The sequence below is a fragment of the Saccostrea echinata genome, unplaced genomic scaffold (genome assembly GCF_033153115.1).
Source record: "Saccostrea echinata isolate AGI-Se365-2 ecotype Australia unplaced genomic scaffold, CSIRO_AGI_Sech_v1 ptg000028l, whole genome shotgun sequence".
In the NCBI taxonomy this organism is placed as follows: Eukaryota; Metazoa; Mollusca; class Bivalvia; order Ostreida; family Ostreidae; genus Saccostrea; species Saccostrea echinata.
In genome coordinates this window covers 4,014,048-4,041,140 of record NW_026889777.1, presented here as the reverse complement: position 1 = coordinate 4,041,140, position 27,093 = coordinate 4,014,048, and the positions used below count along the sequence as shown (strand labels likewise).

General features: G+C 35.5%; 2 protein-coding genes across 2 annotated transcripts in view; both read left to right on the top strand.

The window, feature by feature from the left end:
* LOC133193919 (thyroid peroxidase-like) overlaps nucleotides 1–16,574 on the top strand; it is a 40,210-nt gene extending 23,636 nt beyond the window's left edge. The window contains exons 10-14 of the mRNA XM_061329832.1: nucleotides 3,592–3,755; nucleotides 9,861–10,073; nucleotides 13,595–13,761; nucleotides 15,864–15,966; nucleotides 16,422–16,574. Coding sequence (XP_061185816.1) covers nucleotides 3,592–3,755; nucleotides 9,861–10,073; nucleotides 13,595–13,761; nucleotides 15,864–15,966; nucleotides 16,422–16,500 — 726 coding nt within the window. The 3' untranslated portion in view covers nucleotides 16,501–16,574. The remainder of the gene's footprint in view (nucleotides 1–3,591; nucleotides 3,756–9,860; nucleotides 10,074–13,594; nucleotides 13,762–15,863; nucleotides 15,967–16,421) is intronic.
* Nucleotides 16,575–19,590: 3,016 nt separating this feature from the next.
* Nucleotides 19,591–27,093, top strand: part of LOC133193918 (integrin alpha-4-like) — a 51,011-nt gene continuing 43,508 nt past the window's right edge. Inside the window, exons 1-3 of the mRNA XM_061329831.1 lie at nucleotides 19,591–19,742; nucleotides 20,800–20,924; nucleotides 21,430–21,509. Of these exons, the coding sequence (XP_061185815.1) occupies nucleotides 19,591–19,742; nucleotides 20,800–20,924; nucleotides 21,430–21,509 (357 nt within the window). The remainder of the gene's footprint in view (nucleotides 19,743–20,799; nucleotides 20,925–21,429; nucleotides 21,510–27,093) is intronic.

Below are 27,093 nucleotides of genomic sequence, written 5' to 3'. Positions count from 1 at the left end.
TCCTCTGCCCCTGAGTATTAAGCAAACAGACTAAATGCAATAAAGTAAATGTATAAATGTTAGTAAATGTGCCTTTTCTCTGGTCCATGATATCTAGGAGGCAAACAGAGTATAAAATTTGTAATAATTGAAGCAAATGAGAGTTACTCCCCTATGCTAAATTGTGTTAAATCAAGAAATCCTTGTATAATTTAATCAACAGGTTATTTGATGGAATGATAATATATTTTTTGTTTTGTTTGTATGTTGTTTAACGTCCCTCTCGAGAGTTTTTCACTCATATGGAGACGCCACCACTTGCCGATGGAGAGCTGCAAATTTTGTCCTATACTCGGCACTTACGGCCATTGAGCAGTGAGGGGTTTTTTTCGTGCCAGCACCTACTGCGACACGGAACCTCGGTTTATACGGTCTCATCCGATTTATGTAGCAAAAGGCCAATTTTACTTTGTATGTAAAGTGTTCTGTTAACGTTGGACAATTGACGACTTATTGTTAGGTAAATTCATGGAGATCAGAGTTTAGTTGGCAAAAGACAGCAAAAAGTTGATTTATACTTTCTCAAAGTGAAAAAATGAACGAAGCTCCAGGGTGACTAGAGGACATGTTGTAGTTACTGAAAAGTGGCAAATAGCCATGTTGAAACCAAGCCAAGTGGAGAGTGCTGGTAACAAGTTTTTTTTGTATAGCCAAGAGACAAGTGTTGGTACCAAGTGTTACCAAGTGGCAAGCAGCTAAGTTGTTTGTGTAGCCTAGAGGCATCGCCTCGAATAAATATACAAGCATTAGAGATTTCTCTTTGTGTACTTAATTGTAGCACTACGCCAGTGATAAAAACTTACCTGTATATTTTGAATACCTTAAACACTAGGCAGGTGTTCATTGTACATGTTTTTGTATATTTTGCATTCATTGTCATCCCTGTAAGACTTGGGAAAACCAAGTATGATACCAAGGAGATCACTCGGGTCTCGCACGTTACAATAAGCAAGGGTATCTTTACAAGATTCTTGGACAACATAGCTTCATCTTTCAATGAAACCGTCCACGGTAGCTCAGTCGGTAGGGCGCTCGCTCCGTGATCGGGAGGTCGTAAGTTCGAATCTTGGCCGCGACTGACCTAAGTCGATAAAAAATGGGTAGCAACTGTTCCTTTGCCATGCGCTCGGCACTTTGAAGTGAAAGTTGCGGGTCCTTCGGATGAGACCTTTAAAACCGAGGACCCGTGTCACGGCAGGCGTTGGCACGACAAAGATCCCTCACTAAAGGTAAAAAATTTGAAACCCTTCACTGGTATATGGTGACGTCTCTATATGAGTGAAAAATTCTCGAATGGGACGTAAAACAAATTACAATCAATCAATCTTTCAATTAATTTAATTTTATACTTCTCTGGATCCTTTACATATACCCAACTGTTCGTAACTCAGTTTTACTGTTGAATTTATGCAATCACGTGACGGTGTGATCCGACATTCCGGATCACCACACTGTGGTTTTCTGAATCCATATCACCCCTCTCTGAAACTGATGACGTAGTACACAGGTAAATGACGTTTTTATTCTCACGCATCAAAATGTTCCTTGACAAAATGGTTTGTTTACTGTATAAAAGTTAGGTAATTGATCCAAAAAAGTTTCCTTTTATCATATTTTGCTAGTTGTAAAGGGGTATATAATAAATTTATCATTATAACAGTAACTTGATCCGAAGAGCCGTATCACGTCTCGTTGACAGGCGCGGATCATCAGATCAAACTCGACGCTTCGCGTCTCGTTTGATCTGATGATCCGCGCCTGTCAACTTGACGTGATACGGCTCTTCGGATCAAGTTACTGTTATAATAATATATATGTATTATACTCAGGTATCCTAATGTACATGTACCAAAAAAGTGTTTGGGACGAGCCAAAGTATTTGATTACGGAATATTCCGTTTCCTAATCAATACTTAGGGCTCACAGCAGGTGTGACCGTTGTACAGGGGATGCTTAATTACTCCTCCTAGGCACCTGATCCCATCTCTGGAATTTTGGGAGTCCACCATTTTATGCTCTGTTCACAGATTTATATTGTTTGAAGATTTTTTTTTTTTTTTTTTTTTTTTTTTTTTTTTTGAGATCGATCACTATTCGATATCTTCATCTTTTTTTTCTTGAAGTAAATGAAATGTCGAACACTATATGATCTTTATGACAGGTGCATTAATCCAGATCACTTTATAATTGAAATAATGATCAAAAAGAATAAGAATTAAAAGATTTTAACCAACCAGTACAGAATAATTGTTTAGGCATATTGTAAATTATGGGAACTCTTTTAAGCAATTCTATTTTGCATTTGATAGAAAAGTTAGATCATATCAAGGATGACGTTTACTCAGGGCATTAGTTGACAGAAACGGGTTGCTATATTTCAAATCAAAAATTGTTCAAAAATGGACAAAATAACAATGTTAAAATTCAATATCAATATCAAAATTAAATGTTTAACGGTTTGAAGAAATATGCAAGAACAAACGTAAATAAATGGTGATGCAGAAGAAATTCGGACTAAATTTTGATTGTGTTCATTTTTAAATAATTTTTTTCTTAATGATATTATTCTAAAAGTTAGGATTCTATGTGTTTTGATTTTGCAAATATAATGTGTGTTAAAGTTTATATATTATTTATAATAACTGAATGGCATGCAATAAAGAATACTTATCATTATTATTATCAAAAACCAGTACAGAAGGTATGTCTGAAGAATTTCATTTTTTCATCATTGGCCTCATATAGTTTTAATACCAGCAGAATGATCAGTACAGTACAAATAAACAGACGCTAAAAATAATTAAGACTTCCAATCATTCAGATTTTTGTTATATTAGATTAAAAATGGGTAAAATTCGACCGAGGAAATTCAGACTGCAATAATTAACAAGTTTATCGTTCAAACTCTAATTGTTTATTATATCTAACAACACTATTCAATTTTTATTATATTTCATTACCTGAAGAGTTTTGTTACTTGTTATATTTTGTGAAAGACAATATTGTCATATACATGTGGAGTAAAAAGTGAGATATTTTCAGAGAAATACTTAGGATCTACTAAGGTAAAAAGTAGGCCATTGACGTTGTTATTTACGAATGAATAATTAGGTCGTGAATGTAGAAAAGGTTGTTTTTCATTCATATCAGTTCATATTTTGGTCCTCTGAGTAAATGTCATCCTAAAGTAAAATTTTAGCGATTTAGAAGAGACGGAGGGAGCGAAGCAATCAAGCCCCTTCATATTCACTAAAAATCTACTTATACGATCTAATTTACGTAGAGCATAAGTCGCTTTTTGATTGGCCGATCCAAAGTTCTAATCAATTGTTTTCGCTTTTTCGTTTGTGAAGCTGTCAATTAAAAACTCACGTAACTGTGGACATGCAAAATTTTATCGATTAGGTGAAGTACTTTATAGAATAGTTAGCGATTACTTGTTGGATGGGTTATATTCTAAATGGTGATAACGACTGTCGCATTGCTGAAAAAATGCATAACCAGCAGACGAATAGTTCAAACCATTTAATATAATTGCAAGGAAAATTGCAGGTACCCCCAGAGCTTGGTTACATGACACGGATGTTTGCTACCTCTAGGGTCTTTAAAACAGAGGATGTTCTCATGGATCCACACGTGGTTGTCACTCAAAACGGAAGAAACATTCCCGATTTAACTCGATTTCTCTTAGCCACGCCCTCCAGAAAAGTTGACAGGTGAGATGAATTGAACCTTATATTTTACTTTGTGGTCGTAAAGCCCCAGTCATGTTGTCACGATTTAAGGTCACTGTAAGGTACAGTTGGGGATCCGTGCATATTAATTCTTAGACATCCGCAGTCAGTCCGCTATTAGTAAGGTGGTGAGCCCTGATCACTCGGATTAATTCTGAATGATCCGTAAATCGCTTCCACTGCTTTGAAATGTTAAAAAAGTCATGAAATAACGGGATGCTACTTTGTTTCTGGCGTATCGTAATCGCCCCGTGCTGTAATCCTCACATTAGCGTGTTTCAGGTTTGTGACAGAAAGCAACTCGGTTTTACTGTACGAGCGAGTTGAGATATCCAAAGATTTTTCGGGGGATTCAATAAACGTTTTCGTCACAATCTGGCAGATTTAGTTAGTCATAATAGTTGTTCTTGTATCTTGTACTCTACCATGAGCACACGTATAAACTAATAACTCAACAAATTAGTTGAACAGACAGCAAGCACAGAAAAACAATGTTGTAGCAGATGTTTTTTCTTATTGTTTAAGAATGGATTCCTCCTGGGTGTAAACTGGCTATAACCTCGCTGTACCTCGCATTAGGAGATAACTATTAGTCCTTCATGTATACCCTCAGAGTTTCTCATGACACAATCTCTCTGTTTATCTGTGTGGTTTAAAAAGTCATCATCTTTATTTATCTGTGTGGTTTAAAAAGTCATCATCTCTCATCTCTCTGTTTATCTGTGAGGTTTGTAAAGTCATCATCTCTCTGTTTATCTGTGAGGTTTGTAAAGTCATCACCTCTCTGTTTATCGGTGTGTAAAGTCATCATCTGTTTATCTGTGTGTAAAGTCATCTTCTCTCTGTTTATCTATATGGTTTATGAAGTCGTTATCTCTCTGTTTATCTATATGGTTTATGAATTCGTCATCTCTCTGTTTATCTGTGTGATTTATGAAGTCATCATCTCTCTGTTTATGCATGGTTTGTAAAGTCATCATCTCTTTGTTTATCTGCGTGTAAAGTCATCATTTGTCTGTTTATCTGCGTGTAAAATCATCATCTCTGTGTTTATCTACGTGTAATGTCATCACCTCTCTGTGTTTATCTGCGTGTAAAGTCATCATCTCTGTGTTTATCTGCGTGTAGAGTCATCATCTCTGTGTTCATCGTGTAAAGTCATCATCTCTCTGTGTTTTTTTGCGTGTAAAGTCATCATCTCTGTGTTTATCTGCATGTAAAGTGATCATCTCTTTGTTTATCTGTGAGGTTTGTAAAGACATTATCTCTCTATTTATCTGTGTGAATTATGAAGTCGTCATCTCTCTGTTTAAATGCATGGTTTGTAAAGTCATCATCTCTCTGTTTAACTGCGTGTAAAATCATCATCTCTGTGAGGTTTGTGAAGTCATCACCTCTCTGTTTATCTGTGAGGTTTGTAAAGTCATCATCTCTCTGTTTATCTGTGTGTAAAGTCATCATCTCTGTGTTAATCTGCGTGTTAAGTCATCATCTCTGTGTTTATCTGCGTGTAAAGTCATCATCTCTGTGTTTATCTGCGTGTTAAGTCATCATCTCTATGCTTATCTGCATGTAAAGTTATCATCTCTCTGTTTATCTGCATGTTAAGCCACCATCTCTCTGTTTATCTGCGTGTAAAGTCATCATCTCTGTGTTTATCTGTGAGGTTTGTAAAGTCATCACCTCTCTGTTTATCTGTGAGGTTTGTAAAGTCATCATCTCTCTGTTTATCTGCGTGTAAAGTCATCATCTCTGTGTTTATCTGTGTGATTCATGAAGTCGTCATCTCTCTGTTTATCTGCGTGGTTTGTAAAGTCATTATCTCTCTGTTTAACTGCGTGGTTTGTAAAGTCATCATCTCTCTGTTTAACTGCGTGTAAAGTCATCATCTCCTTGTTTTTTCTGCGTGTAAAGTCATCATCTCTGTGTTTATCTGTGAGGTTTGTAAAGTCATCACCTCTCTGTTTATCTGTGAGGTTTGTAAAGTGATCACCTCTCTGTTTATCTGTGAGGATTGTAAAGTCATCATCTCTGTGTTTATCTGCGTGTAATTCATTATCTCTCTTTTTATCTGTGTTTAAAGTCATAATCTCTGTGTTTATCTGCGTGTAAAGTCATAATCTTTGTGTTTATCTGCGTGTAAAGTCATCATCTCTCTGTTTATCTGCGTGTAAAGTCATCATCTCTGTGTTTATCTGTGAGGTTTGTAAAGTCATCACCTCACTGTTTATCTGTGAAGTTTGTAAAGTCATCACCTCTCTGTTTATCTGTGAGGATTGTAAAGTCATCTCTGTGTTTATCTGCGTGTAAAGTCATTATCTCTCTTTTTATCTGTGTGTAAAGTCATTATCTCTGTGTTTATCTGCGTGTAAAGTCATAATCTTTGTGTTTATCTGCGTGTAAAGTCATCATCTCTCTGTTAATCTGCGTGTAAAGTCATCATCTCTGTGTTTATCTGTGAGGTTTGTAAAGTCATCACCTCACTGTTTATCTGTGAGGTTTGTAAAGTCATCATCTCTCTGTTTATCTGCGTGTAAAGTCATCATCTCTCTGTTTAAATGCGTGTAAAGTCATCATCTCTATTTATCTGTGAGGTTTGTAAAGTCATCACCTCTCTGTTTATCTGTGAGGTTTGTAAAGTCATCATCTCTCTGTTTATCTGTGTGTAAAGTCATCATCTCTCTGTTTAAATGCGTGTAAAGTCATCATCTCTATTTATCTGTGAGGTTTGGAAAGTCATCATCTCTCTGTTTATCTGCGTGTAAAGTCATCCTCTCTGTGTTTATCTGCGTGTAAAGTCATCATCTCTCTGTTTATCTGCGTGTAAAGTCATCATCTCTGTGTTTATCTGCGTGTTAAGTCATCACCTCTCTGTTTATATGTGAGATTTGTAAAGTCATCATCTCTGTGTTTATCTGTGTGGTTTGTAAAGTCATCATCTCTGTGTTTATCTGTGAGGATTGTAAAGTCATCTCTGTGTTTATCTGCGTGTAAAGTCATCATCTCTCTGTTTATCTGTGTGTAAAGTCATCATCTCTGTGTTTATCTGTGAGGTTTGTAAAGTCATCATCTCTGTGTTTATATGTGAGGTTTGTAAAGTCATCACCTCTCTGTTTATCTGCGTGTAAAGTCCTCATCTTTCTGTTTTCCTGCGTGGTTTGTGAAGTCATCATCTCTGTGTTTATCTGCTTGTAAAGTCATCATCTCTCTGTTTGTCTGTGTGTAAAGTCATCATCTCTCTTTTATCTGCGAGGTTTGCAATGTCGTCATCTCTCTGTTTATCTGTGAGGTTTGTAAAGTCATCACCTCTCTGTTTAGCTTTAAGGTTTAGTCATCATCTCTCTGTTTATCTGGGTGTAAAGTCATCATCTCTCTGTTTATCTGTGAGGTTTGTAAAGTCATCATCTCTCTGTTTATCTGTGTGTAAAGTCATCATCTCTCTGTCTGTTTATCTGTGTGTAAACTCATCATCTCTCTGTTTATCTGTGTGGTTTAAAAAGTCATCATTTTTCTGTTTATCTGTGTGGTTTGTACAGTCATCTCTCTGTTTATTTGTGTGGTTTGTAAAATCAGGATCTCTCTGTTTATCTGTGTGCTTGTGAAGTCGTCATCGAAGAATAAGTCGAAGGAGTCATTGACTATCTAGCAACTCGAAACTTTGAATCAAAAACTATCGTAGATGGATCTGGATCGAGATGGACCTTGTATTGATGCGCTTAGATTGTTGTCAAATTTAGCAATTATGTGTCTTCAGAGTGATGATTCTCTCTACTTAAACTATTGACGTTTCTGTTTTGTTAATTTGCTAGTATTCCGGATGCGAATTATAAGGTTGCCTGAGTGGACATCGGAACCAGTGGTTCAACGGGTGACACATATCCATGATTATAACAAGTCTGAATTGAGAGAGATCGAAGGAAAAACGGTAGTAAAAGATCCCCAGCACGAATCCCCTCCCAGCTGATAACAAGCGCCTAGTCATAAGTTGCAGACGGCCCTGTGCATTATAGACCTGGCCCATGAAACGATTTTCAAGACAGATGAAGAGAGAATTTACAAGTTCCACTTACCAAGGGCTCATGTTTGGTATTCAGAAGCAATAGGTTCCTGTGTCGCCTGACTAAAATACAACAACTTATTGCTTCTGTTTTCCTGACCTGTATCTGCCTGCTCAGTCTGATCGATGAGACTTTGGTATCCTAGACCACAGAATGCTGTTCTTGATCGGGAAGATCACAAAATGATTTCTTGATCCTTGAGAGATAACGAAATAAAGCCAAATAATATTAGTGGTGGTAACTGGCTTCTGTTGGCCGATCAAGATCAAACAGAATAACTTAAGGCTTAATATAACTCGGACTCAGTGCAGAGCAGTGCCTTGGCAATGTACATTTTACATGGATTGAATAAATAACAAAAGAACTTATTAGTACATGACTATATGTAATTGATTGATTGATTGTTTGTTGTTTACCGTCCCTCTCGAGAATTTTTCACTCATATGGAGACGCCATCACTTGCCGGTGGAGAGCTGCAAATTTTGTCCTATACTCGGCACTTACGGCCATTGAGCAGTGAGGAGTCTTTTTCGTGCCAGCACCTACTGCGACACGGGACCTCGGTTTATACGGTCTCATCCGAAGGACCGGTCTCCACGTACCACCATGTCTATATGTATGTATAAATATTAACTAATTTTCCCTAAGATTTGAACGTATCTACATGTTTTTGCTCAAATAGAATAGAAATTATCTGAAAGAGAAATGATTCCACTTTAAGAGGGATTTAAAAAAAAAAAAAAAACGGAAACGGTCTTCTTGGCAATGTATGGAAGAATAACATCTTATCATCGATTCCTCTTTGTACTCGACCAGCATTTTTCAAATGTGTTATGTTGACGTACATACAACATAACATCCTTTTTTGCTTAAAGAGACACGGAAAAACGGGAAAATTGACAAAAGTAGAATTTTTGCAAGACACGTGCAAATTTTATTCAATTCTTGAAAGTATTAGGTTTCACAAAATTACAGGTTTCAGAACGTAAAAAATCTACATTTATGGAGAAAAATTCAAGAAAAAATAATTTTAGCTTGCCCCAACACGAAAATATTGCTTCACTTCTTCCTCTTTAAGGACGCATGCGCAGAAAAGTTGAAGAAGTTACCATAGTGTCAATTCCATAGATATAAATGTCGGATGACCGAGGATTTTGATATAATCTTCAATAAAGATGATCAGAACTTATTCCTAACTCTTGATTGCTCCAATTCAATGTTGTTTACAAGTTTCACGCTAAAAATAAAAAGACACATGACCTTGACATTGTTGACATTGACGATAACAACCACGCCATAGATACAACTTTTCTTTTTCCGGCACTTATATTTTGCAGTCTTTTCTTGCTTTTACCGTGCAGTTGAGATCTCAAAACTTTGCTTTATTCATATTTCTCATAAATTTTTAGCTTTATGATACAATTATCTTAAAAGAAACACATGATATTGACTCACTATGCAACTTTAAGCCTAACGACGCCTTAGAAAAATCTTCGGAATCCGTGTTATGTTCGGATACACACCGTGAGAAATTGTAGCATAGCCTTTATTGGTCGTAGCCCTAGCTGTCGTCCCTTGTGAGTCCGTCGTATTCTATGGGATCACCATGAGATACCGTGCTTGTCCGTTACAGTATCTGTAGCGTGACAATTATATTCCTCAACAGAACCGTCGAAAAACCTACCGGTATTAAAAGAGCCATTTCGATTGCGTGTTCCGTTGCAATCTTATCCCTACTACTGTGACAGTGTGAACTATGCTTAAGAGTTTATTTTTTTTAATTGAATTCAGTCATTTCATTTGAAAAAGAAAAAAAAGTACGTTTAGATGTGTCAGATTATAATTCTTCTTTAAGATCTTTTCATACTGAAATAGTACCTCACTTTCAAAGTTGGGGGGGGGGGTTTCTCAATGCACATTCACTTAATAATAAGATTATTATACTTTACTATAGTTTCTATCAATCATATAAAAATCTTAATTCATAGCATTGTACATGTATTGTTTGTTACACCATTCACTATTTCAGACAAATCGAAAATGCCGTAAGAAATGAATTATTCCGTGACATGAATGGAATTACCTTTGATTTGATGTCCTTTAACATCCAGAGGGGACGAGACCATGGTCTTCCATCTTACAATGAATGGAGGGAATGGTGTGGTCTTCCAGTAGCAATGTCTTTCCCAGATTTACATGATCAGAATTCTGATACCAGGACGCGACTGCAGCAAGCTTATGAGTAAAATCAATGTTATTATATATATATATATATATATATATATATATATATATATATATATATATATATATATATATATATATATATATATATATAAAACACAGAGAAATTCACTTTTATTAGGATACCCACTTCCGCCCCAATCCGGGGTTTCTTCTCCAAGTGACAAATTTCCACTACATGATGTCTTTAAATATGTTCTTCTGGATAATGCATCAGCTATAGCATAAACTTTCCAGGTGTATAGAATACATGTTGTGTATAGTTCTGCATCTGATCATAAGTCTTGGAATCCTGATAGGACGTTGTAGATGGCTTTCAAAGGTTTGTGATCAGTTTCTACTTTTACTGCCATATATAAACTGTCAGTCTCCATAAACTGTTCATAAGACTAAGGTCATGAAGGTCAACACTAAATCAGAAGAACCCATCACTCTAAATCATATAAAAATAGAAGAGGTGAGGTCAAAACCTTCATTTCTTCAAAGCATTCTTCTTTTTGTTTCCGTTGAAACACGTTCTTCTCTTCCAGTAGGCGTCGGAAATTCTTTGTCTTTGTGGGAAGGTCCGGTATGTATTTTCCTTTATAGTTAACCATTCCTAAAAATCTTCGAACTACTTGCTTATTTGTAGGAGTGGAAATTGTTCAATTGCCTAGATTTTTCAGAATTTGTTTTAAACCCTTTATCTAAGATTGCATCTCCCAGAAATATCAATTCTCACACTCCATAAAAATTTGGATTTATTGATTTTCAAATTAGCTCTTCTTACAGTCTCTAGAACCGATTTAAATCTCTTTAAACATTGCGCTTTTCGAGTGTTGTTCCCCATACCAATATGACATCCATGAGAGATCGATGCTGTTCCTGCGAGATTCTCCACAACCGTTTGTATTGATTTATGATATATTTTAGGAGCTGAAAATAAGTTTAATGGTACAAATGAACTTATATCTTCAAAATGATGTATTGAAACAGGTATGAATAGGAAATGGTTTGTCCAGATTCATTTGCCAGAATCCTGATGAGGCATCTAGCTTGCTAAAGTATGTGGTATCTTTGAATGTAATCAATATTCCTCCCTTATTGGTAATTTTAAGTGTTCTCGTTTAATGGCTTTCTTGAGATCTCTCAGATCTAAACATACTTGGAGTGATCCATTTTTCTTTATGAGTAGAACATTTGAGCTACCCAAGGTTGTTGGTTCCTCTCCTAAATGCATACGACTTTGAGCCTTTTCCATTCTATTAAGCTCCTGTTTCGGTTTGTCTTGTTATGCAAATGGTACCTTTCTGCATGGGTGTAACGCAGATGGAACTGCTTCATTAAGCTTATTTTGTGTTCACCAGGCAGTCATCCTAGTCTTTAGAAAACATATGTGTAGTTTTCCAATAGGTTTGGGACTGTTGATACTTCGTTTTGTTATGGTTATTCATTTTTGTTATCCATGTAATCTCTCTTAACAATTCCTTCTTTGGTGCATGCACTGACTCCAATAATTGGGATGAGTGATTCCGATACTATTTCGAAGTGCAACTTGAAGGTGTGTTGTGTTCTATTCACTTTCAACACAAATGTTCCTTTGATCAAGATTAAATTCCCACTGTAAGAAGCATCATCGGAAACCCACCGTCGGTCTCGCTTCTCTTACCTCGAGATAAGAGAAGCGAGACCAACCGTGGGTTTCCAACGATGTTTAAGACGTTAGTTTGATTTTTGATAAGTGAATCTTTGGTTTTGATTTCAACTTGTTTAGCAATCGACGTTGACTTGACTTCATATGTCTAATTTGTATTAATCTGTCCCAGTTGTCTGAACCATGCTTCTACTACGGGATTCTCTACTGTATACATAAAAAATACGCCTGCTTCACTTTTTACGCTGTCGTTGAACTCATTTAACTCATGAACTTTCTTTTTATTGGTGAAACACATTTTGGCATAGTGATTTTGTTTCCACATTCCATGCACACCTGTCCCATTTGCTGGACAATCCTTTCCATGCTTTGCCCCACATCTTCTATATTGTTCCTGATTTTTCTTTTGGTATCCTTTGCATTCATGTTTTTGCTTTAAGGGTTTGAGGTTGTGTTTACTTTTAATCACACGTACTTCTTTATTCTCTGGTTTTAGTTCTTTCATTCTTTCCTTTGTAGCTTCAGTAGTCCTGCACATGCGTATAGCCACATCTAGAGTGAGATTCTGAGCAAAAATTCTCGTAGTGAATCATCTGGAATACCACAAATGATGCAGTCTCTTATAGAAATCACAAAAATCAACATCACCAAATTCACAATTTTTCCTTCATTTGAAGCTCAATATCGTATTGCAATTGCATGGTCAATGGTTTCTGGTTTTGCGTTAATGTGAAAAACTTGTGCACCTCATAGACTGTGTTTTTCTTTGGTAGGCAATAGGCTATACACTTTTCATTTAAAAAATCTATTTTGTCTTATCCTCATCGTTTGCTAACTGAAAGTTGTTAAATACTTCTAGTGCATCTTTGCCATTAAATGTGGGGACACACAGTGTCACGCTTTCTGTTAGGGGATTTCTTGGTTGATCTTTGTCAGCTTCTAATCCAGTCGCTTGAATATAAATTTCAAAACTTTGTTTGAATTTGATCAAGTCGTCACCACATTTCATACCAGTGACAGTCCTTTTGGTAGATTATCCATATTATTTTTTTGTGACGATTATTCAATTTCTGACTCCACTTTTTGGTATTTCTGTGAGGAATAACACCCTGTGATTTTCTATTCTTCTATTTAACAATTATTATTTTTAAAGCTAACTTTAACAGAAAAGAGTTCTGATAACTTTTTAGATAAGTCGTACTTAATGTAACATCAATAACGGAGGTGAATTTATCAGCCGGTGGAAGAGAGTGGAAATCTACTTTTACCTTGACCTCTGACCATCATATGAAAAGGTGGTTTCTCTATTAAGTTACCCAATCGGGAAACTAAAGGGTCGAAGGTACTCATTAGAGTGCCTTCAAAACAGGTTGGAACTAATAGATACTTTGACCTTGACCTTTGATAATGAAATGTTTTCATCAACTAGCACCACTGTAGCACGTTTTAGATAAATGGTCTAATAGTATTCTGCAGATGCAAATTTGGTCCACGACACCATTAAAGTAGCACTTACATGTACGTGTATATGTACACGCAATATTTTGCAAGCAGATAATATAACCATGTAGTAAACAATTGTTTACTATATCAATAGTGACAATTTCAAGGGTAAAAGCAAAAAAGCCATACTGCGTAAAACATTCATTAATTCGGATAGTCATCATTCAGTTGTTACAAGCATTGGAAGAGAGGTGGATTTTTCTTAAAAAGTTACTAAATAGGTGGAGAAAATTTGAGCTCAGTGTATGATTACTTGGTGCCATTTTGAAGGTGTCCCTCAGACAGTCCCTCAGACTTTGACTATTGTTTCTTTCTGTCTATTTTTGAATTGTCCTCTATGATGCTTACGAGGTTTATTAAAAGAATTTTTTGATTTCCTATAGTCATGTTGACGATATCGATGTGTTCGTGGGGGGAATGACTGAAACTCCTCGCGATGGCGCACTGGTTGGGCCTCTTTTTGAATGTCTGCTGGGAAGACAGTTTAAGGATCTAAAGTTTGGAGACAGATATTGGTATGAAAGAAGTGGAATAGAGGGATTCTCTCTAGGTACAGAGTAGCTTTTAGTAAAGAGTTAATATCAAGAAAACTTAGTCTTATAGATTTATTGTTAGCTAGATTTATATTGTTAAAATATATCGGTGAGATCTACATTTTATTTCTAAGTTCATACTAATTCATTGCATCACATGCACTTGTGGACAGGACTATCCCCCCCCCCCCCTCGATATTCAATCCCGGGGCTTGTTGAACATTTTTTCCACAAATTATATTTATTACACTAATTCATTATGTGAACCATAAAAAAAAATCGGGAAAACCCATAAAAAATCCTTCCACACAAAAATACCCCACTATACATTATGATTGATTGATTGTTGTTTAACGTCCCTCTCGAGAATTTTTTCACTCATATGGAGACGCCACCACTTACCGGTGGAGGGCTACAAATTATTACTTATACTCGGCACTCAGGGTCATTGAGCAGAGAGGAATGTTTTTCGTGCATGCCAGCACCTACTGCGACACGGGACCTCGGTTTATAAGGTCTCATCGGAAGGACCGATCTCCACGTCCCGCAGTAGGATTCGAACCCGCGACGTAAGGATCAACTCCTTATTCAGAGACTCTAGGGCAGAGGCTCTAACCACCGCGCCACGCGGGCGACCACCATACATTATAAGACAGAAAGGTATATGACACTCCGGTTTGTTTACGTTGTGCCCCCACTGGTTTTTCTGGGTTTTGTGGAACGATTATTTTGGGGGGTTCCCGATTTTTTCCTATGGTACACATGATGAATAAGTGCAATAAATATAATTTGTGAAAAAAAATATCCAAGCCCCGTAGATGAATATCGGGGGGGGGGGGGGTCCTGTCCACAAGTACAGCTGTGCATTGCATATGTAATAATTATTGAAATTTGTAAATTAATTGTATTATAAATTCTATAAAAAGTTTGCCCATATTATACAGGCACTTGTTTCGTACACGGGGCGCCCCATACTTATTTTTACCGGTGATAAAAATAAGTAGGGGGTGCCCCATATACGAAACAAGTGCCTATGCCATATTACCTGCAATCTAATTAAAATCGGATCCTTGTTCCTCTCACATAGATTTCTACTGCATTCTCTGTGAGCTGGTCAATTAAGGAATCCAATTTTTATCACATTGAAATTATCTGATTCAAGCTCTAGTCACTCCAGATAGACCCACCATTAACTATGGTCCAGTGTGGTGGCTAATTACCTAAAAGTGCCATAAGCATCATCTTCGTTAAGATTACTGATCCAAAAGTTTATAATCAATTATATTCAATAATTGACAGATTGGTTTAATTTGTTGCAAAATTTAAGACCTACTTATTAGTTTTGCTTCTGTTGTGTCGTCTGTATGTCTGTTTATTACTTCCTCTATCTGATGAACGTAGAGAGGCTGAAGGCCTATATATGGCAATGTTTATTTCCTTTTCCTAAAGGTGTTTAATCCATGTCCATAAAAGCAGCAAGCTTTACCAGAAGTTTATTAAAATTATGTCAAGATTAAAGAAGTTTAATTTTTTTTTTGGTTGAGTTTATTCAGGGCATGGCCAAAATATTAAACATGCAGAAATGCAGCCCTTTTAAAATATATATACAAGTAAGCTTCAAGCCTTGTCCTCGGAACTTAGATATGGACTTTCACCTTTTTCTTAAATATTCAGTATTATTGAGTTTTTAACTCTAAGAAAGAGTTATGATATATAGATCTACAGAGTAAGCATGTATTTGTCACATGTTTTGTATATGCAAAAATTATTATTTTTAATTGTTGATCTCAATTTTAAGTAAAAAAAAAATTATATAAACTTACTTATTAGTAAAAGGTAAGGCTTTCATTAGTGATGATATCTATTCTTTGCTAGTATATCATTCCGAAACATCAGGGAGCATTCTGACCTTGACATTAGACCTTTTGAAATAAGAAAGAAATATCTATACTTTAGCATTTATGTTCATTGCTACAGGTAGCTAAAACTTAAGATATAAATGCGGTCCTATTTTTTGTGTACCTCATATTGGCATCTTGTATCATAGAAGTTGTGCCTTACTCAAACACAACCCGAGTTTTCTAAAAGGAACAGAATAGCTTACTTTTCATTATTATAGGCCAACTAACTGAGATCAGAAAACTAAGTTTGTCTAAGATCATCTGTGATGCACTTGGATTGGATAAGATACAGAGAAATGCCTTTTTCTTACCGGGATCAAGGTAAATTTATTTTATGTATATTCAGTTAGAATAGAAATGTGAATTTTATCCCCCCCAAAAAACAAACAAACAAACAAACAAACAAAAAACATTTCAATGAATAAAATCAAGTTGAATTTGCCAAAATAAAAGTCGATTGCAACTTGAAAGTGTAAAGAAATAGGGTAAATTATGAAAATTTAAGATAGGTAGAAGTTTAACTCGTGAACCAACAAAAACAACCTTTGATCAGTGAAGGAACTGCAGCAAAGCCAAATCCACTTTCTTTTTCTAGATACATCGGCGATCGAACGCTAACATATATGTAGTGTTTCTCTTTTTTTTTAATTTAGAAAATGAGATTTCATTTCGTCGAAATTTTAAATCACAGTCGATGCATCCTTCCATTGTGAATTTTCACTAAGTACGAATGGTTACACTGTATGTGTTTTATGCATGCATTTTCTTCTTTACAGTAATCCACTGGTTAAATGTTCTTCCCTACCCTCCCTGGACTTTACCGAGTGGGGGAGACACATCGTTGTTTATAATTAGTGAGCACGTCCACAATTTTCATTGCGACGTTGACTGGAGCAACTTTTGACATAAGGATTAAAGGATGTGAAATATATGACTTCTTTAAACACTTTAAAATTTGTGTAAAATTCTCTGATTAAAAAAAAATACATGTACAGTGTGAAATGAGATTCTCCACTATCTATTGAATTTGTTATCCAATATTGTGCATGAAATTTAGATTTTGCTAAACATTTTATTAGTAATAAAAATCATTATAGTGTCTGAATCCAATATTTTCTCGATTCGCACTTTACCAGCAGTTGGGGTTATATTTACGTAATATCGACTTACAAATCGGAAGTTATTTTACTGAAAGACTTATACATGCGGACGTTATTTCACTGAATTACTAATAAACACGGAAGTCAGTCATCACCCGGATATTCTTGACGAACTTCTTTTAATCGAGATCGCATTGGCGACAAGTTATATTGTTACGAAACTGATTATATTTTTTAGGTTTGTTTCTTGAGTGAATTCATGATAAAAATCGCAAACCACATCCAAAATGTACGATCCTCTCCCATTTTGGCTGTGGTTGAATGAGAAGAGAATATTTCGTAGTTCATTAAAATATTGACCAATATGGAGTAAAGCAGAGTCGGATAATGAACTTTGAGGCGACCTTTCAATACCCAATCGCAGTATACGAAACATTTCTTGTATACTGTTGATGTCATTTGCTGATTTCAATTTGCGATGAAAACAAATTTTGTCATTGGCTGAACATGGAGTCACAATATAGAGGCGTAAATATTCAAGATTACGACACTTTTTGTGATCAAGCAGCCACGGGTAGGAGAGAGCTATATGCGGACTATATGCGAAGCCCTATAGGGGAATATGATTTTTCTTGGCTGAATAAATCTTCATATTTCCCTAACGATCATGCAATGAATGTATAATATTTACTAAGTAAAAATCGAAAAGTGGGAGGGCTGGAGTTGCAGCCCCCGAAACCCCCATTTTATCCTCCACTGCAGATCATGTAAAGATACGTATTAATTATGATCATATCGAGTAATGATTTGTTTGTAAGATAACCAAAATAAGATTTCTTTTTCTCTTTCTACTAATCTCTATAGTTTTGACTTTTTTTTTTTTTTTTTTTTAAATTTCACTCATTTTTTCACTCATTTTAAACAGATGTCGCAAATAATGAGAAAAAAAAATCAGTGCAGTACATGTTAAGTAATTTAAGCTCCTGTCACTCCAGGGCTACGTTCCCACAGAAATTGGCATGGCGTACGTTGTTAAGTGTCTGGGATCGCCCTGGAATACCAGAAAAATTCAATGAAATTTTCAAAAGATGAAGATGTCATGGCGTCCTAACAGCGGACCAATGCGTTTTGTTCTCTCCCGCGGCTACATATCTCACTTACGATTTACTGCGCTCCTGCTAAGTTCTCATGACGTGCCAGGAGTTATCACTTCACGTTAACGGCTTATATAGTGCGCGCTGACAAGACTTTCTTTCGAAGCAATGACATCTCAAAGAAGCATGAGAGGTCTCTGTGCAAGCGCTGTCGACTATGCCACTGCGTCCTCACTGCAATCATGTGCTTCACTTGAGTGCGCAAACGGAGCTCTTGTTGGAGACTTTACCGCGCTGCATATAATGGTGATCTTACAACGTTTCTACTGCTTGCACGTGTATATATCAGAACGCAGAGCCACAGCGCGTACTGTGTTCATGCTTAAAATGCGCGCCGTTGTACGGGGTTTTAAGGTTTTGCCAAAGGTCAAGATGTCCAAACATTTATTTTTACAAAAGCTCCAAAATTATAAGGTTAAAACTTTTACAGTTTATTAATATATCATTGATTAACAGATAGAAAGTATCACTTGAAAACAAATATTTAAAAAAAATATTTTTTGAGAAAAAAAAATTTGTATATTTTAAAAAAAAATGCACCTGTTTAATTCTGTACTTTTTAGTGAAAACCATCATTGCAGAAATAATATATGTTTATCAATGAAGGGCAAATTGGAAGTGAATGGTCTCTGAAAGGCTGTTATTGAAAGCATGACATGTATAAAGACAAGACCCCTATAAAATCCGCCATTTGCAATGTACTTTCGGTTTCAAATGTTAACATTTGGATAAAATAAACAGGGAAAACAACTTTCCAGAGGCTATCGCAGTGACATAGTCCAACTTGCCCTTCATTGATAAACGTATATTGTTTCTGCAATGATGGCTTTCACTAAAGGTACGGAATTAATTAGGTATATTTTTAAAAAATATATGCATTTTTTAAAGAATTTTTCTCGATAATTTTTTTAAGTACATGTATATATATTTGTTATTAAGTGATACTTTCTATCTGTGAATCAATGATATATTTATAAACTGTAAAAGTTTTTACTTTATAAACCACATAGTTTTGGGGCTATTGTAAAAATAAATTTCTGGACATGTTGACCTTTGGCAAAACCTTAAGCGACTCAGCTGCGTAACTTGGAGATCACACTGAGTTCTTGCGGCGCTGTGGGCGTTCGGCTTTTTTCATGGACGCCGCGGGATCGCCGTGAAGACGCAGCCCCAGTTTGAAAAAGTATATTCTATACGTTCCCCGCAAGTCGTCTTTTTTAGCCGTCCGCTATCTGTAGTACTTTATCTATAAGTGAGTATTTTATCAGCTTCAAAAAGTAACGATTATCAATAAGAAATTGTTGAATTCAATTAGAAGATTCGGCTGAGTGAAAAGAATCATCAACAATGTAACTCATGAGTACACACTCCTAGGCAGCTCAGCAAGATATTTCACTTGGACTTCTTTCTTATCTGTCCTCATAAAATCCACAATGATCAACCTCGTGTTGTATTAAACAGCACATTGTCCCCATCTAACAGACGTTTCCTACCTTCACCGCGAAGAGTTCCGTTAAGTAACCGCGATATCAAGTATTATGATCACTAAAACGTTTCATAGAATAGATTAAAAAACATCACTTCGACTTACAAATCGGAAGATATTTCACTGAATGACTATTAAGGTGGAAATCAAACAGTCACCACCTGAATATTGAAGACATTTTTTTAATCGAAAGTGACTTACTGCAATGGCGACAAGTTATATTGTTGCGAAACTGATATTTTTAAGGTTTGTTTCTGGATTTAACATTGATGTAGAGCAAGCACTGATTTATACGGGAACCCCCGGTTCGTATTATGGAGCGACTACGGAATTAGTTTCCAATGCTCAGGGAAAATGGTAAGATATTTTATTAACAAAAGGACACGGATCTCTTATTATATAGAAACATTATTTGGTATGATGGGAAAATTATAATCATGTGTATATATTTACAAAGAAAATGTACAAAGAATTTGGCGCGGGATCTGGAGGAATCATGTGTACGGAACATTTATAGTCTAAATGTCCGTATTTGGTCGGCTGACGACAGCTGGACAGACTTTACAAAGTTACACACATAGGAAAATGTTTAGTTTAAAATACTTTGTCAAATTGTAATATTTAAGTGTGTATTTAGGTAAATTTTGATAAATACTATAAATATTGTAACACTTCACATAAATATTAAACAACTTTAAGATAATAGGGTTGAGTTAAATGCAATTGCAAGTACAGTATATATTAAGGTGGAACAATCCTTTGTTGGATCACTTTCCAAGAAAATAATTCCAAGGTGCTCTACATGTACCAACTGAGCTATCTGGCCACCGGTGATCGAACCCGTCTGACCGCCACATTTGTAGAAAGCTGTCAGAAGGATGGCCGAATTGGGTGTGATCACACCCCTTTTAGAAATAGAAATCTTGAATATATCATTCCAAAGAAAAATAAATTTATCATTCATCTGTTTAAAGTAATGCTGCAAAATTTTTGTTTACTTAATTTTCGAAAAAATAACTTTCCAAAAAGCCCCAGCAACCACTAAAATATTACCCATTTATAAAAATGTTCTGGCTAGGGCGAGGGCGTATATATTCCTCCAAGACTTTTCTTCGCATACCCTCAATCAAGAAACCTGGTGATGGCACTGATTTACAGTAAGAGTATGGTCCGGGTCTATACTACAGTACACAACGATGTTGCTCAGACATGAAAATCAGTCATTTTTGTAGACGCAGAAATAGTCGAGCAAAATTTATGTTCTTACGTACGAATACGTACATGTAGATGCATTTAGTTGCATATTCCGCAAAGGATACATTTGGATCATCCCCATCTACAAGGTATTTTCTCTTCACCCCGTACAGGTATGAAATGTCGATACTTTAGTACGGTATTCTTTTTCTCTTCTCAGGTTACTGGTTGGTTCGCCGAGACAGAATTACTCCGGCATCATCAAGCCCGGCGCCATATATCGTTGTGCGGTCAACACCAGTTCAGCGTCCAGGAACTGTACAATAATGAATATCAGGGCAAATGGTATAAGACTCCAGATTAGCCTCTTTTTCTCTAACCTTTATTTTCTCTTTTCATATTTTCTCATTTTCTCCAAAACCTATTAATTAATATCTGGTTGTAGAGCGCCATTTGATTGGAAAAAGGATTACTTTATATCGTATAAACAGTGTTGCTTACGTCACAGTGACTTGCGTTTAGGGGCAATCATCTCATATTCTTACAATAAATGAATGAGAAATTAAATTATAAGGAATGAAATTAATAGCTACCCAATTTATACGGTATAAAGTGGGTTGGGGCAGTTAAAGTTTAATTCTTATTTTTTAAACTGTATAAATTAGGTAGCAATTAAATTCATTCCTTAAATCAAATATGCTTGATCAAAAATTCTGCAGTTATACACTTACATACCCGCGGTACTTGTGTTTACCGATTTATATGCACGTCTGTTCAATGCAAAGTTTTAGAATTTATCTCCCTTTTTGTGTTACTTAAAATTGTTTATCAATAATTACTTAATTTCCAGAGAGTAGATTCTCTTCTATCAAATCTGAAGAAAATCAGGGCCTTGGTTTAAACATGCTGATAACGGATCAGAACCTCGTGGTATGTATCTCAATTCATACATGTAAACGTGTCAAGAATTAGAGACGTTTCTTAAATTTCATTTAGTATACTAATGATTATCTTCAGTTGGTGATTCTCATGCTTTGGGTCATCACCAGGATGCATAAAAATGTAACAGAAAGGAATTGTACATGTTACAATTTAAGTAATACCTACACCATTTCTGTCATTTTGGTATAGGTAGGCGGATGAAGGGGATACAATTTGATATTTCAACAGATGTGTTCAGAGCCAAGACAGAATTTTATGTTGATTTGTTTAAATTACAGGGTTTCCATATTGTTTTTCAAAAACTTTTTTTTTCGGAATATCAAATTTTGTGACTTGAAGTGCCATTACGTTTAAAATATACAACTTAATATTAATTCTCTTCCACCACACAATGAGGAAGAGCCGACAGATATTATATGAACTTTAAAATTCATTGTTTTCCAAAGTCAAATTATGCTTTTATTACCAAGTCATTTTTATATTTTTAACATCACAGGAATCAATAACATATGTTTTTTTTTAATTTGTCTCAGATTATTAAACAAACGAAAAGAGCAGCCCGAATTTGTTAAGGGTCAATCGAAATCTAGTTTTTGGTATGTAAAATCGGATTCTATGGACATTTTCATGTACATATACGAACAGTGCCCCCTTTGTGCCAAAAAGGAGATCTTACAGAGAATCTTCAGTTTATTAGGTTATCAGTGCCTAAATAGTATAGAGGATGTGACTCAAATTAAGTTCAACAAGTCCAGAGAATCTTTAAAATCTTTTTAAAGTGTTTGTTTAAGAGTAACGAAATCAATATCATCATTTTTGGAACAATTTTTTAATCAATGGCTATACTTAGAAAATAAATTTGTTCTTTGAAAGCCTTTTAAAACTACATCCTTTAATCTGCATTGAAGCTAGATTAGATTGTCTTGATAAAGGGACCTTTCAGTTTTTAATATTGTAAGAAATGCCAATAGGTGATATCACTAATTCAAATTCAAATTCTATTAAAGAGGAATAACTTGTACTTTACCTGTTAAACTTTAATAATAAAACACAAACACATAGAATTTTAGTTTGAATACAAAAACACTTTATTCACATATTTTAATCAAAACTTTGCAAATAAATGAATATTTTAAGTCAAAGAAATTCATGAAAATAAATTAAAAAAAAACCATAAAACATATACTTGGAACAAGTGGTTGTTACGGATTTTTTATGGTTTGGTCTTTTTCGTTTTTGGTGTACATGTAGAAATTATCCCGAGCTTAAAGAGATTTATTCGCAACAATACTGTCACGTCATATACGTCGGTATATACGTGGGTGACACATGATAAGACTGGACAGGAAAAACAATAGTACCTCATATAAGTATATTCACTTTTTTCTTCGAATAATAAGACTAGTATTATAACATTCATTTTCATTGGGATTTATAAGCGTAAACTTGTGCAATTTTTAAAAAAAATAATTTCTTATGAAAGTTTGCGTTTTATTTAAATCTGATTAAAATCAGACCGTTTGATCCTCTCACGTAGATCGCAACACAAGATGGCGATATATGTGAGCAGATCAAAGAATCTGAGTTTAACGCTAGAAAATAGGAAATACCAAAGTACTCAGGAGTACAGAGTGCCGGGCTCATTTAAAGAGTAGAATTTTTTACATGAATCAAACATGTACATTGTATTAACAGATAAATAACAAGAACTTCAGACACTGGAAGAATATATAACACAAACAATTAAAAAAAATAATGATACTAATAAAATTAAGGACTTCAATGACATCTTATATGAAAATAAGTTGAAAAAATCTTCCGAAAAATTTATTCTAAAATATCAATATAAATGATAGACCAATTAGTTTTTGGGGGACCCCTTACCTCGGCCCGAATTTATCATGGTCAGAGTTAACCTGGCACCGCCGAATTTAAACAAAACAGATCAGTCTTGTTCCCTCTCCTGCTTTTCTTCGTCTTTGAAGAGAACTAGGCTACGACAGCATTGACCATCAAAAACCTTACGCAAATGAACTATGGTGTTTGACTTAGGACTGAAGTTTTCAAAGTCATTACTACTGATTATTTGCAAAGATAAAAATTCATTTTATTTTTGTTGCTTTATATAGCGTTTGTATTATCTCAAAAGCGGTTGAGAGTAAGTACTATATTTTTACAAGTAACTTTAATTTGGCGGCTGTGGGGTCAACACTTCCTGCGTGAACAGGCTGACAATAGCCGGCAATAAGCCCGGCTAAAAATACACTGTATAAAATAGTTTGTATGTAACATTTCTGTTGTTACGGTTGTTTTTTTTTTTTTGTTTTTTGTTTTTTGTTTTTTGGCTGTATGTTCATTTTGTATATCTGTTTTGTCCGTCGTCTTTCAACGTCCGTCGGTCGTAAAATTTTGAAAATTTTCAGCTTCTTCTCTAGAACCAATGAATCAATTTCAACAAATTTTGGAATATAGTGTTTTTGGTTGAAGGGGAACAAGAATAATGAAATTCATTGTCCCTCCCCTCCCTATGGGGCCTGAGAAGGATTGGGGTTAAAACCATCAAAATTAGTGCAATCTTAAAAAACATTCTTCTTTACGTCAAACTATTTTAATGTAACACGCATTTAGCCCTCTACCAAAATTGTGAAATTCATGGCCCCAGGGTCAGGGGTTCTGGTGCTAGGGAGGGGCTATGTTGAATATACAGTGAAAATGCATTATTTATTAAAAATCTTCTCCTCTACTCCTTGGTATTAAGCCGATGTAATAAGTGCATAGTTATGACGAGTAAGGATGCCTCTTCCAAAATTGTGAAAGATGTGGCCCCAGGGTCAGGGGTTGGGGGGCTCTATTGATTATATAGGGAAAATGCATTAGTTCTTTGAGAATCTTATTCTCTTCCTGAGTATTAAGCTAACATACTAAATGCAATAGTATAAATGTAAATGTATAAGTATAAATAAATGTGTCTCTTCTCTGCTCCTGGGTATCTGGGAGGCAAACAGTGTTCAAAATTGAGTGTATTAAGTGAAGCAGTTAGTGACATAGTGAATAGCCACGTTGTAAAGCCAAGAGGCAAGTGTTGGTACCAAATGTTAGCAAAACGCAAGCAGCTAAGTTGTTTGTGTAGCCAAGAGGCATCACCTCGAGTAAATATACAGGCATAAGAGATTTCTCTTTGTGTACTTAATTCTGGCACTAGAAAAGTGACAAAAACATATCTGTATATATTAAATACCTTACACACTAGGCAAGTGTCCATTGTATTTGTATACTTTGCATTCATTATCATCCTCGTAAGACTTGGACCTATTTTGTATTCATATGAAGCAGATTTTTTTCAAAATCTTAAACATGACAAAAAGAAATATCTTGCTGTGGCCCTCAACTTGACATTTAGATATATCGATGACGTATTATTAATTAACAATAATTATTTCCATTCATATGTCAACACAATATATCCCAGTAAGCTTGAAATAAAAGATACCACAGAGTCTGACACATCTGTGTCGTATTTGGATATTTTACTAGAACAAGAGGCCCAAGGGTCTTAACGGTCACCTGAGTATAATACAACAATTTAGAAGTTAAATACACTGATAGATGAAGCTTTGTTGCCCTAAAGCAAGAGAAGTTGGAAGATCAGGATCAACAAAATAATTAGTCTTAGACTAGTATTCAGTATCAACTCATAACTTAAGTTCTAATCTGTCCCCCCACTTAACACTATCACCATGCAGACTATTAACAAACTATTAGTGCTTCTGTACTATTTTTAAACCCATATTAAGACCTCTAGCATTGACCTCTCTTATGGTCTTTGAAGAAGTTATTTTTGTGTCATTTTTATTTATCTATTACTTACAGGTCTGCCTGATTATTAAAACTAAGAAAGTACTTTTTGAATTATACGATAAACATTCTTGCATAATTATCTTATTCTATTAACCTTTCAAATACATTATTTACAGTGATTAATTATCAAAGGTGAATGGAAAAGGGGAATAACTTCTCTCAGTAGAATACAAATTAATAGAGCCCTACCCAGGACCAGAATGCTTAGACAAATGGTCCAGATGTTCAAAAATCTGGTAGAAATACGCTTACTTATATCATTTAAACTTTTACTCAGTTTGCTTCCGATATGCCCAGAAGCAGAGAAGAATTTCACAGGTACAATGCATTTTCACTACAGATTCAACAAAGCCTTACCCTAACACCAGAACCCAAGACCAAGGGTCAAGAAATTTACAAATTTGGAAGAGTTACCCTCATCATCATTACTATGGACTTCAAAGAATTAACACTTTTCCACTATATTATCAAAAGTCCCCCCACCCCACCCCACCCCTCGTTATGCCAGAACCCCTGACCTTAGGACCACAAGATTGAAAAATTCTGTTCGAAGCTCCCAATTTCATCATAGCTAAGCAATTTATTTATCAGCTCAACTCTAAGGAGCAGACAGGATTAATTAATGATTAATTAATAGAATTAATGCATTTTCACTATATAATCAATAGAGCCCCACCCTAACACAAGAACCCCTGACCCTGGGGCCATGAATTTCACAATATTGGAAGAGGCACTCTTGCTCTTCATAACTATGTACTTAGTTACCTTATTTAATACCCAGGAGCAGAGAAGTAGATTTTCAAAGAAATAACGCACTTTCACTATATGATCTATATAGCCCCACCCTGGGGCCAGAACCCCTGACCCTGGAGCCATGAATTTCACTTCATCCATAGATGCTATGTGCCAAATTTGGTTGAAATTGGTTAAGCGGTTTCAGAGAAGAAGCTAAAAATGTTCAAATGTTAACGCACGACGCACGCCGACGGACGACAACGGATAGCAATAGGTCACCTGAGTGACTCAGGTGACCTAAAAAGACGTTAATGGTAGTCTAACAACAAAGCTTTATGATGAACGTGATGACTTTAACTTTTTAATCGTCAACTTCACTAACTTATGCAGCAATATACCCTTATTACCTGCATATGGGGTGTTTATCTCTCATTTGATTCGATACGCAAGAGCATGCTCTACGTATGAACAATTTCTAAAACGAGGTAAGTTAATGAAAACAAGTTGATGAAACAAGAATATCAACAGTCTCGTTAAAGTCATCATTTCGTACGTTCTGTGGTCGATACAATGACCTTGTCAGCAAGTACAATCTATCATTATGTCATATGTTGACTGACGTTTTTCATACTAATTTTAGGCCATCATTTACACACTGAATTGTCGACGGATTTTTTCGTTATTTACCGATCATGACAAGGAGCACACGGCGGGTTTGACTGGTCGGCAGAGGATGCTTACTCCTCCATGGCACCTTATCCCACCCCTGATGTTTTTTGAGGGCTTTGTTTGCTCTGCTTCCGATTTATATTGTTTTATTGGACTTTGAGCTTGAATACTGTTCGTTATCTCCATATTTCATTAGACAAACCAAGTACGATCCCATGGAGGTCGCTCAGGTCTCGCATGTTACAATAAGCAAGGGGATTTTTTACCAGATTTTTAGCTCATCTCAAGGAAGTTGGGGGGAGCTTATGTA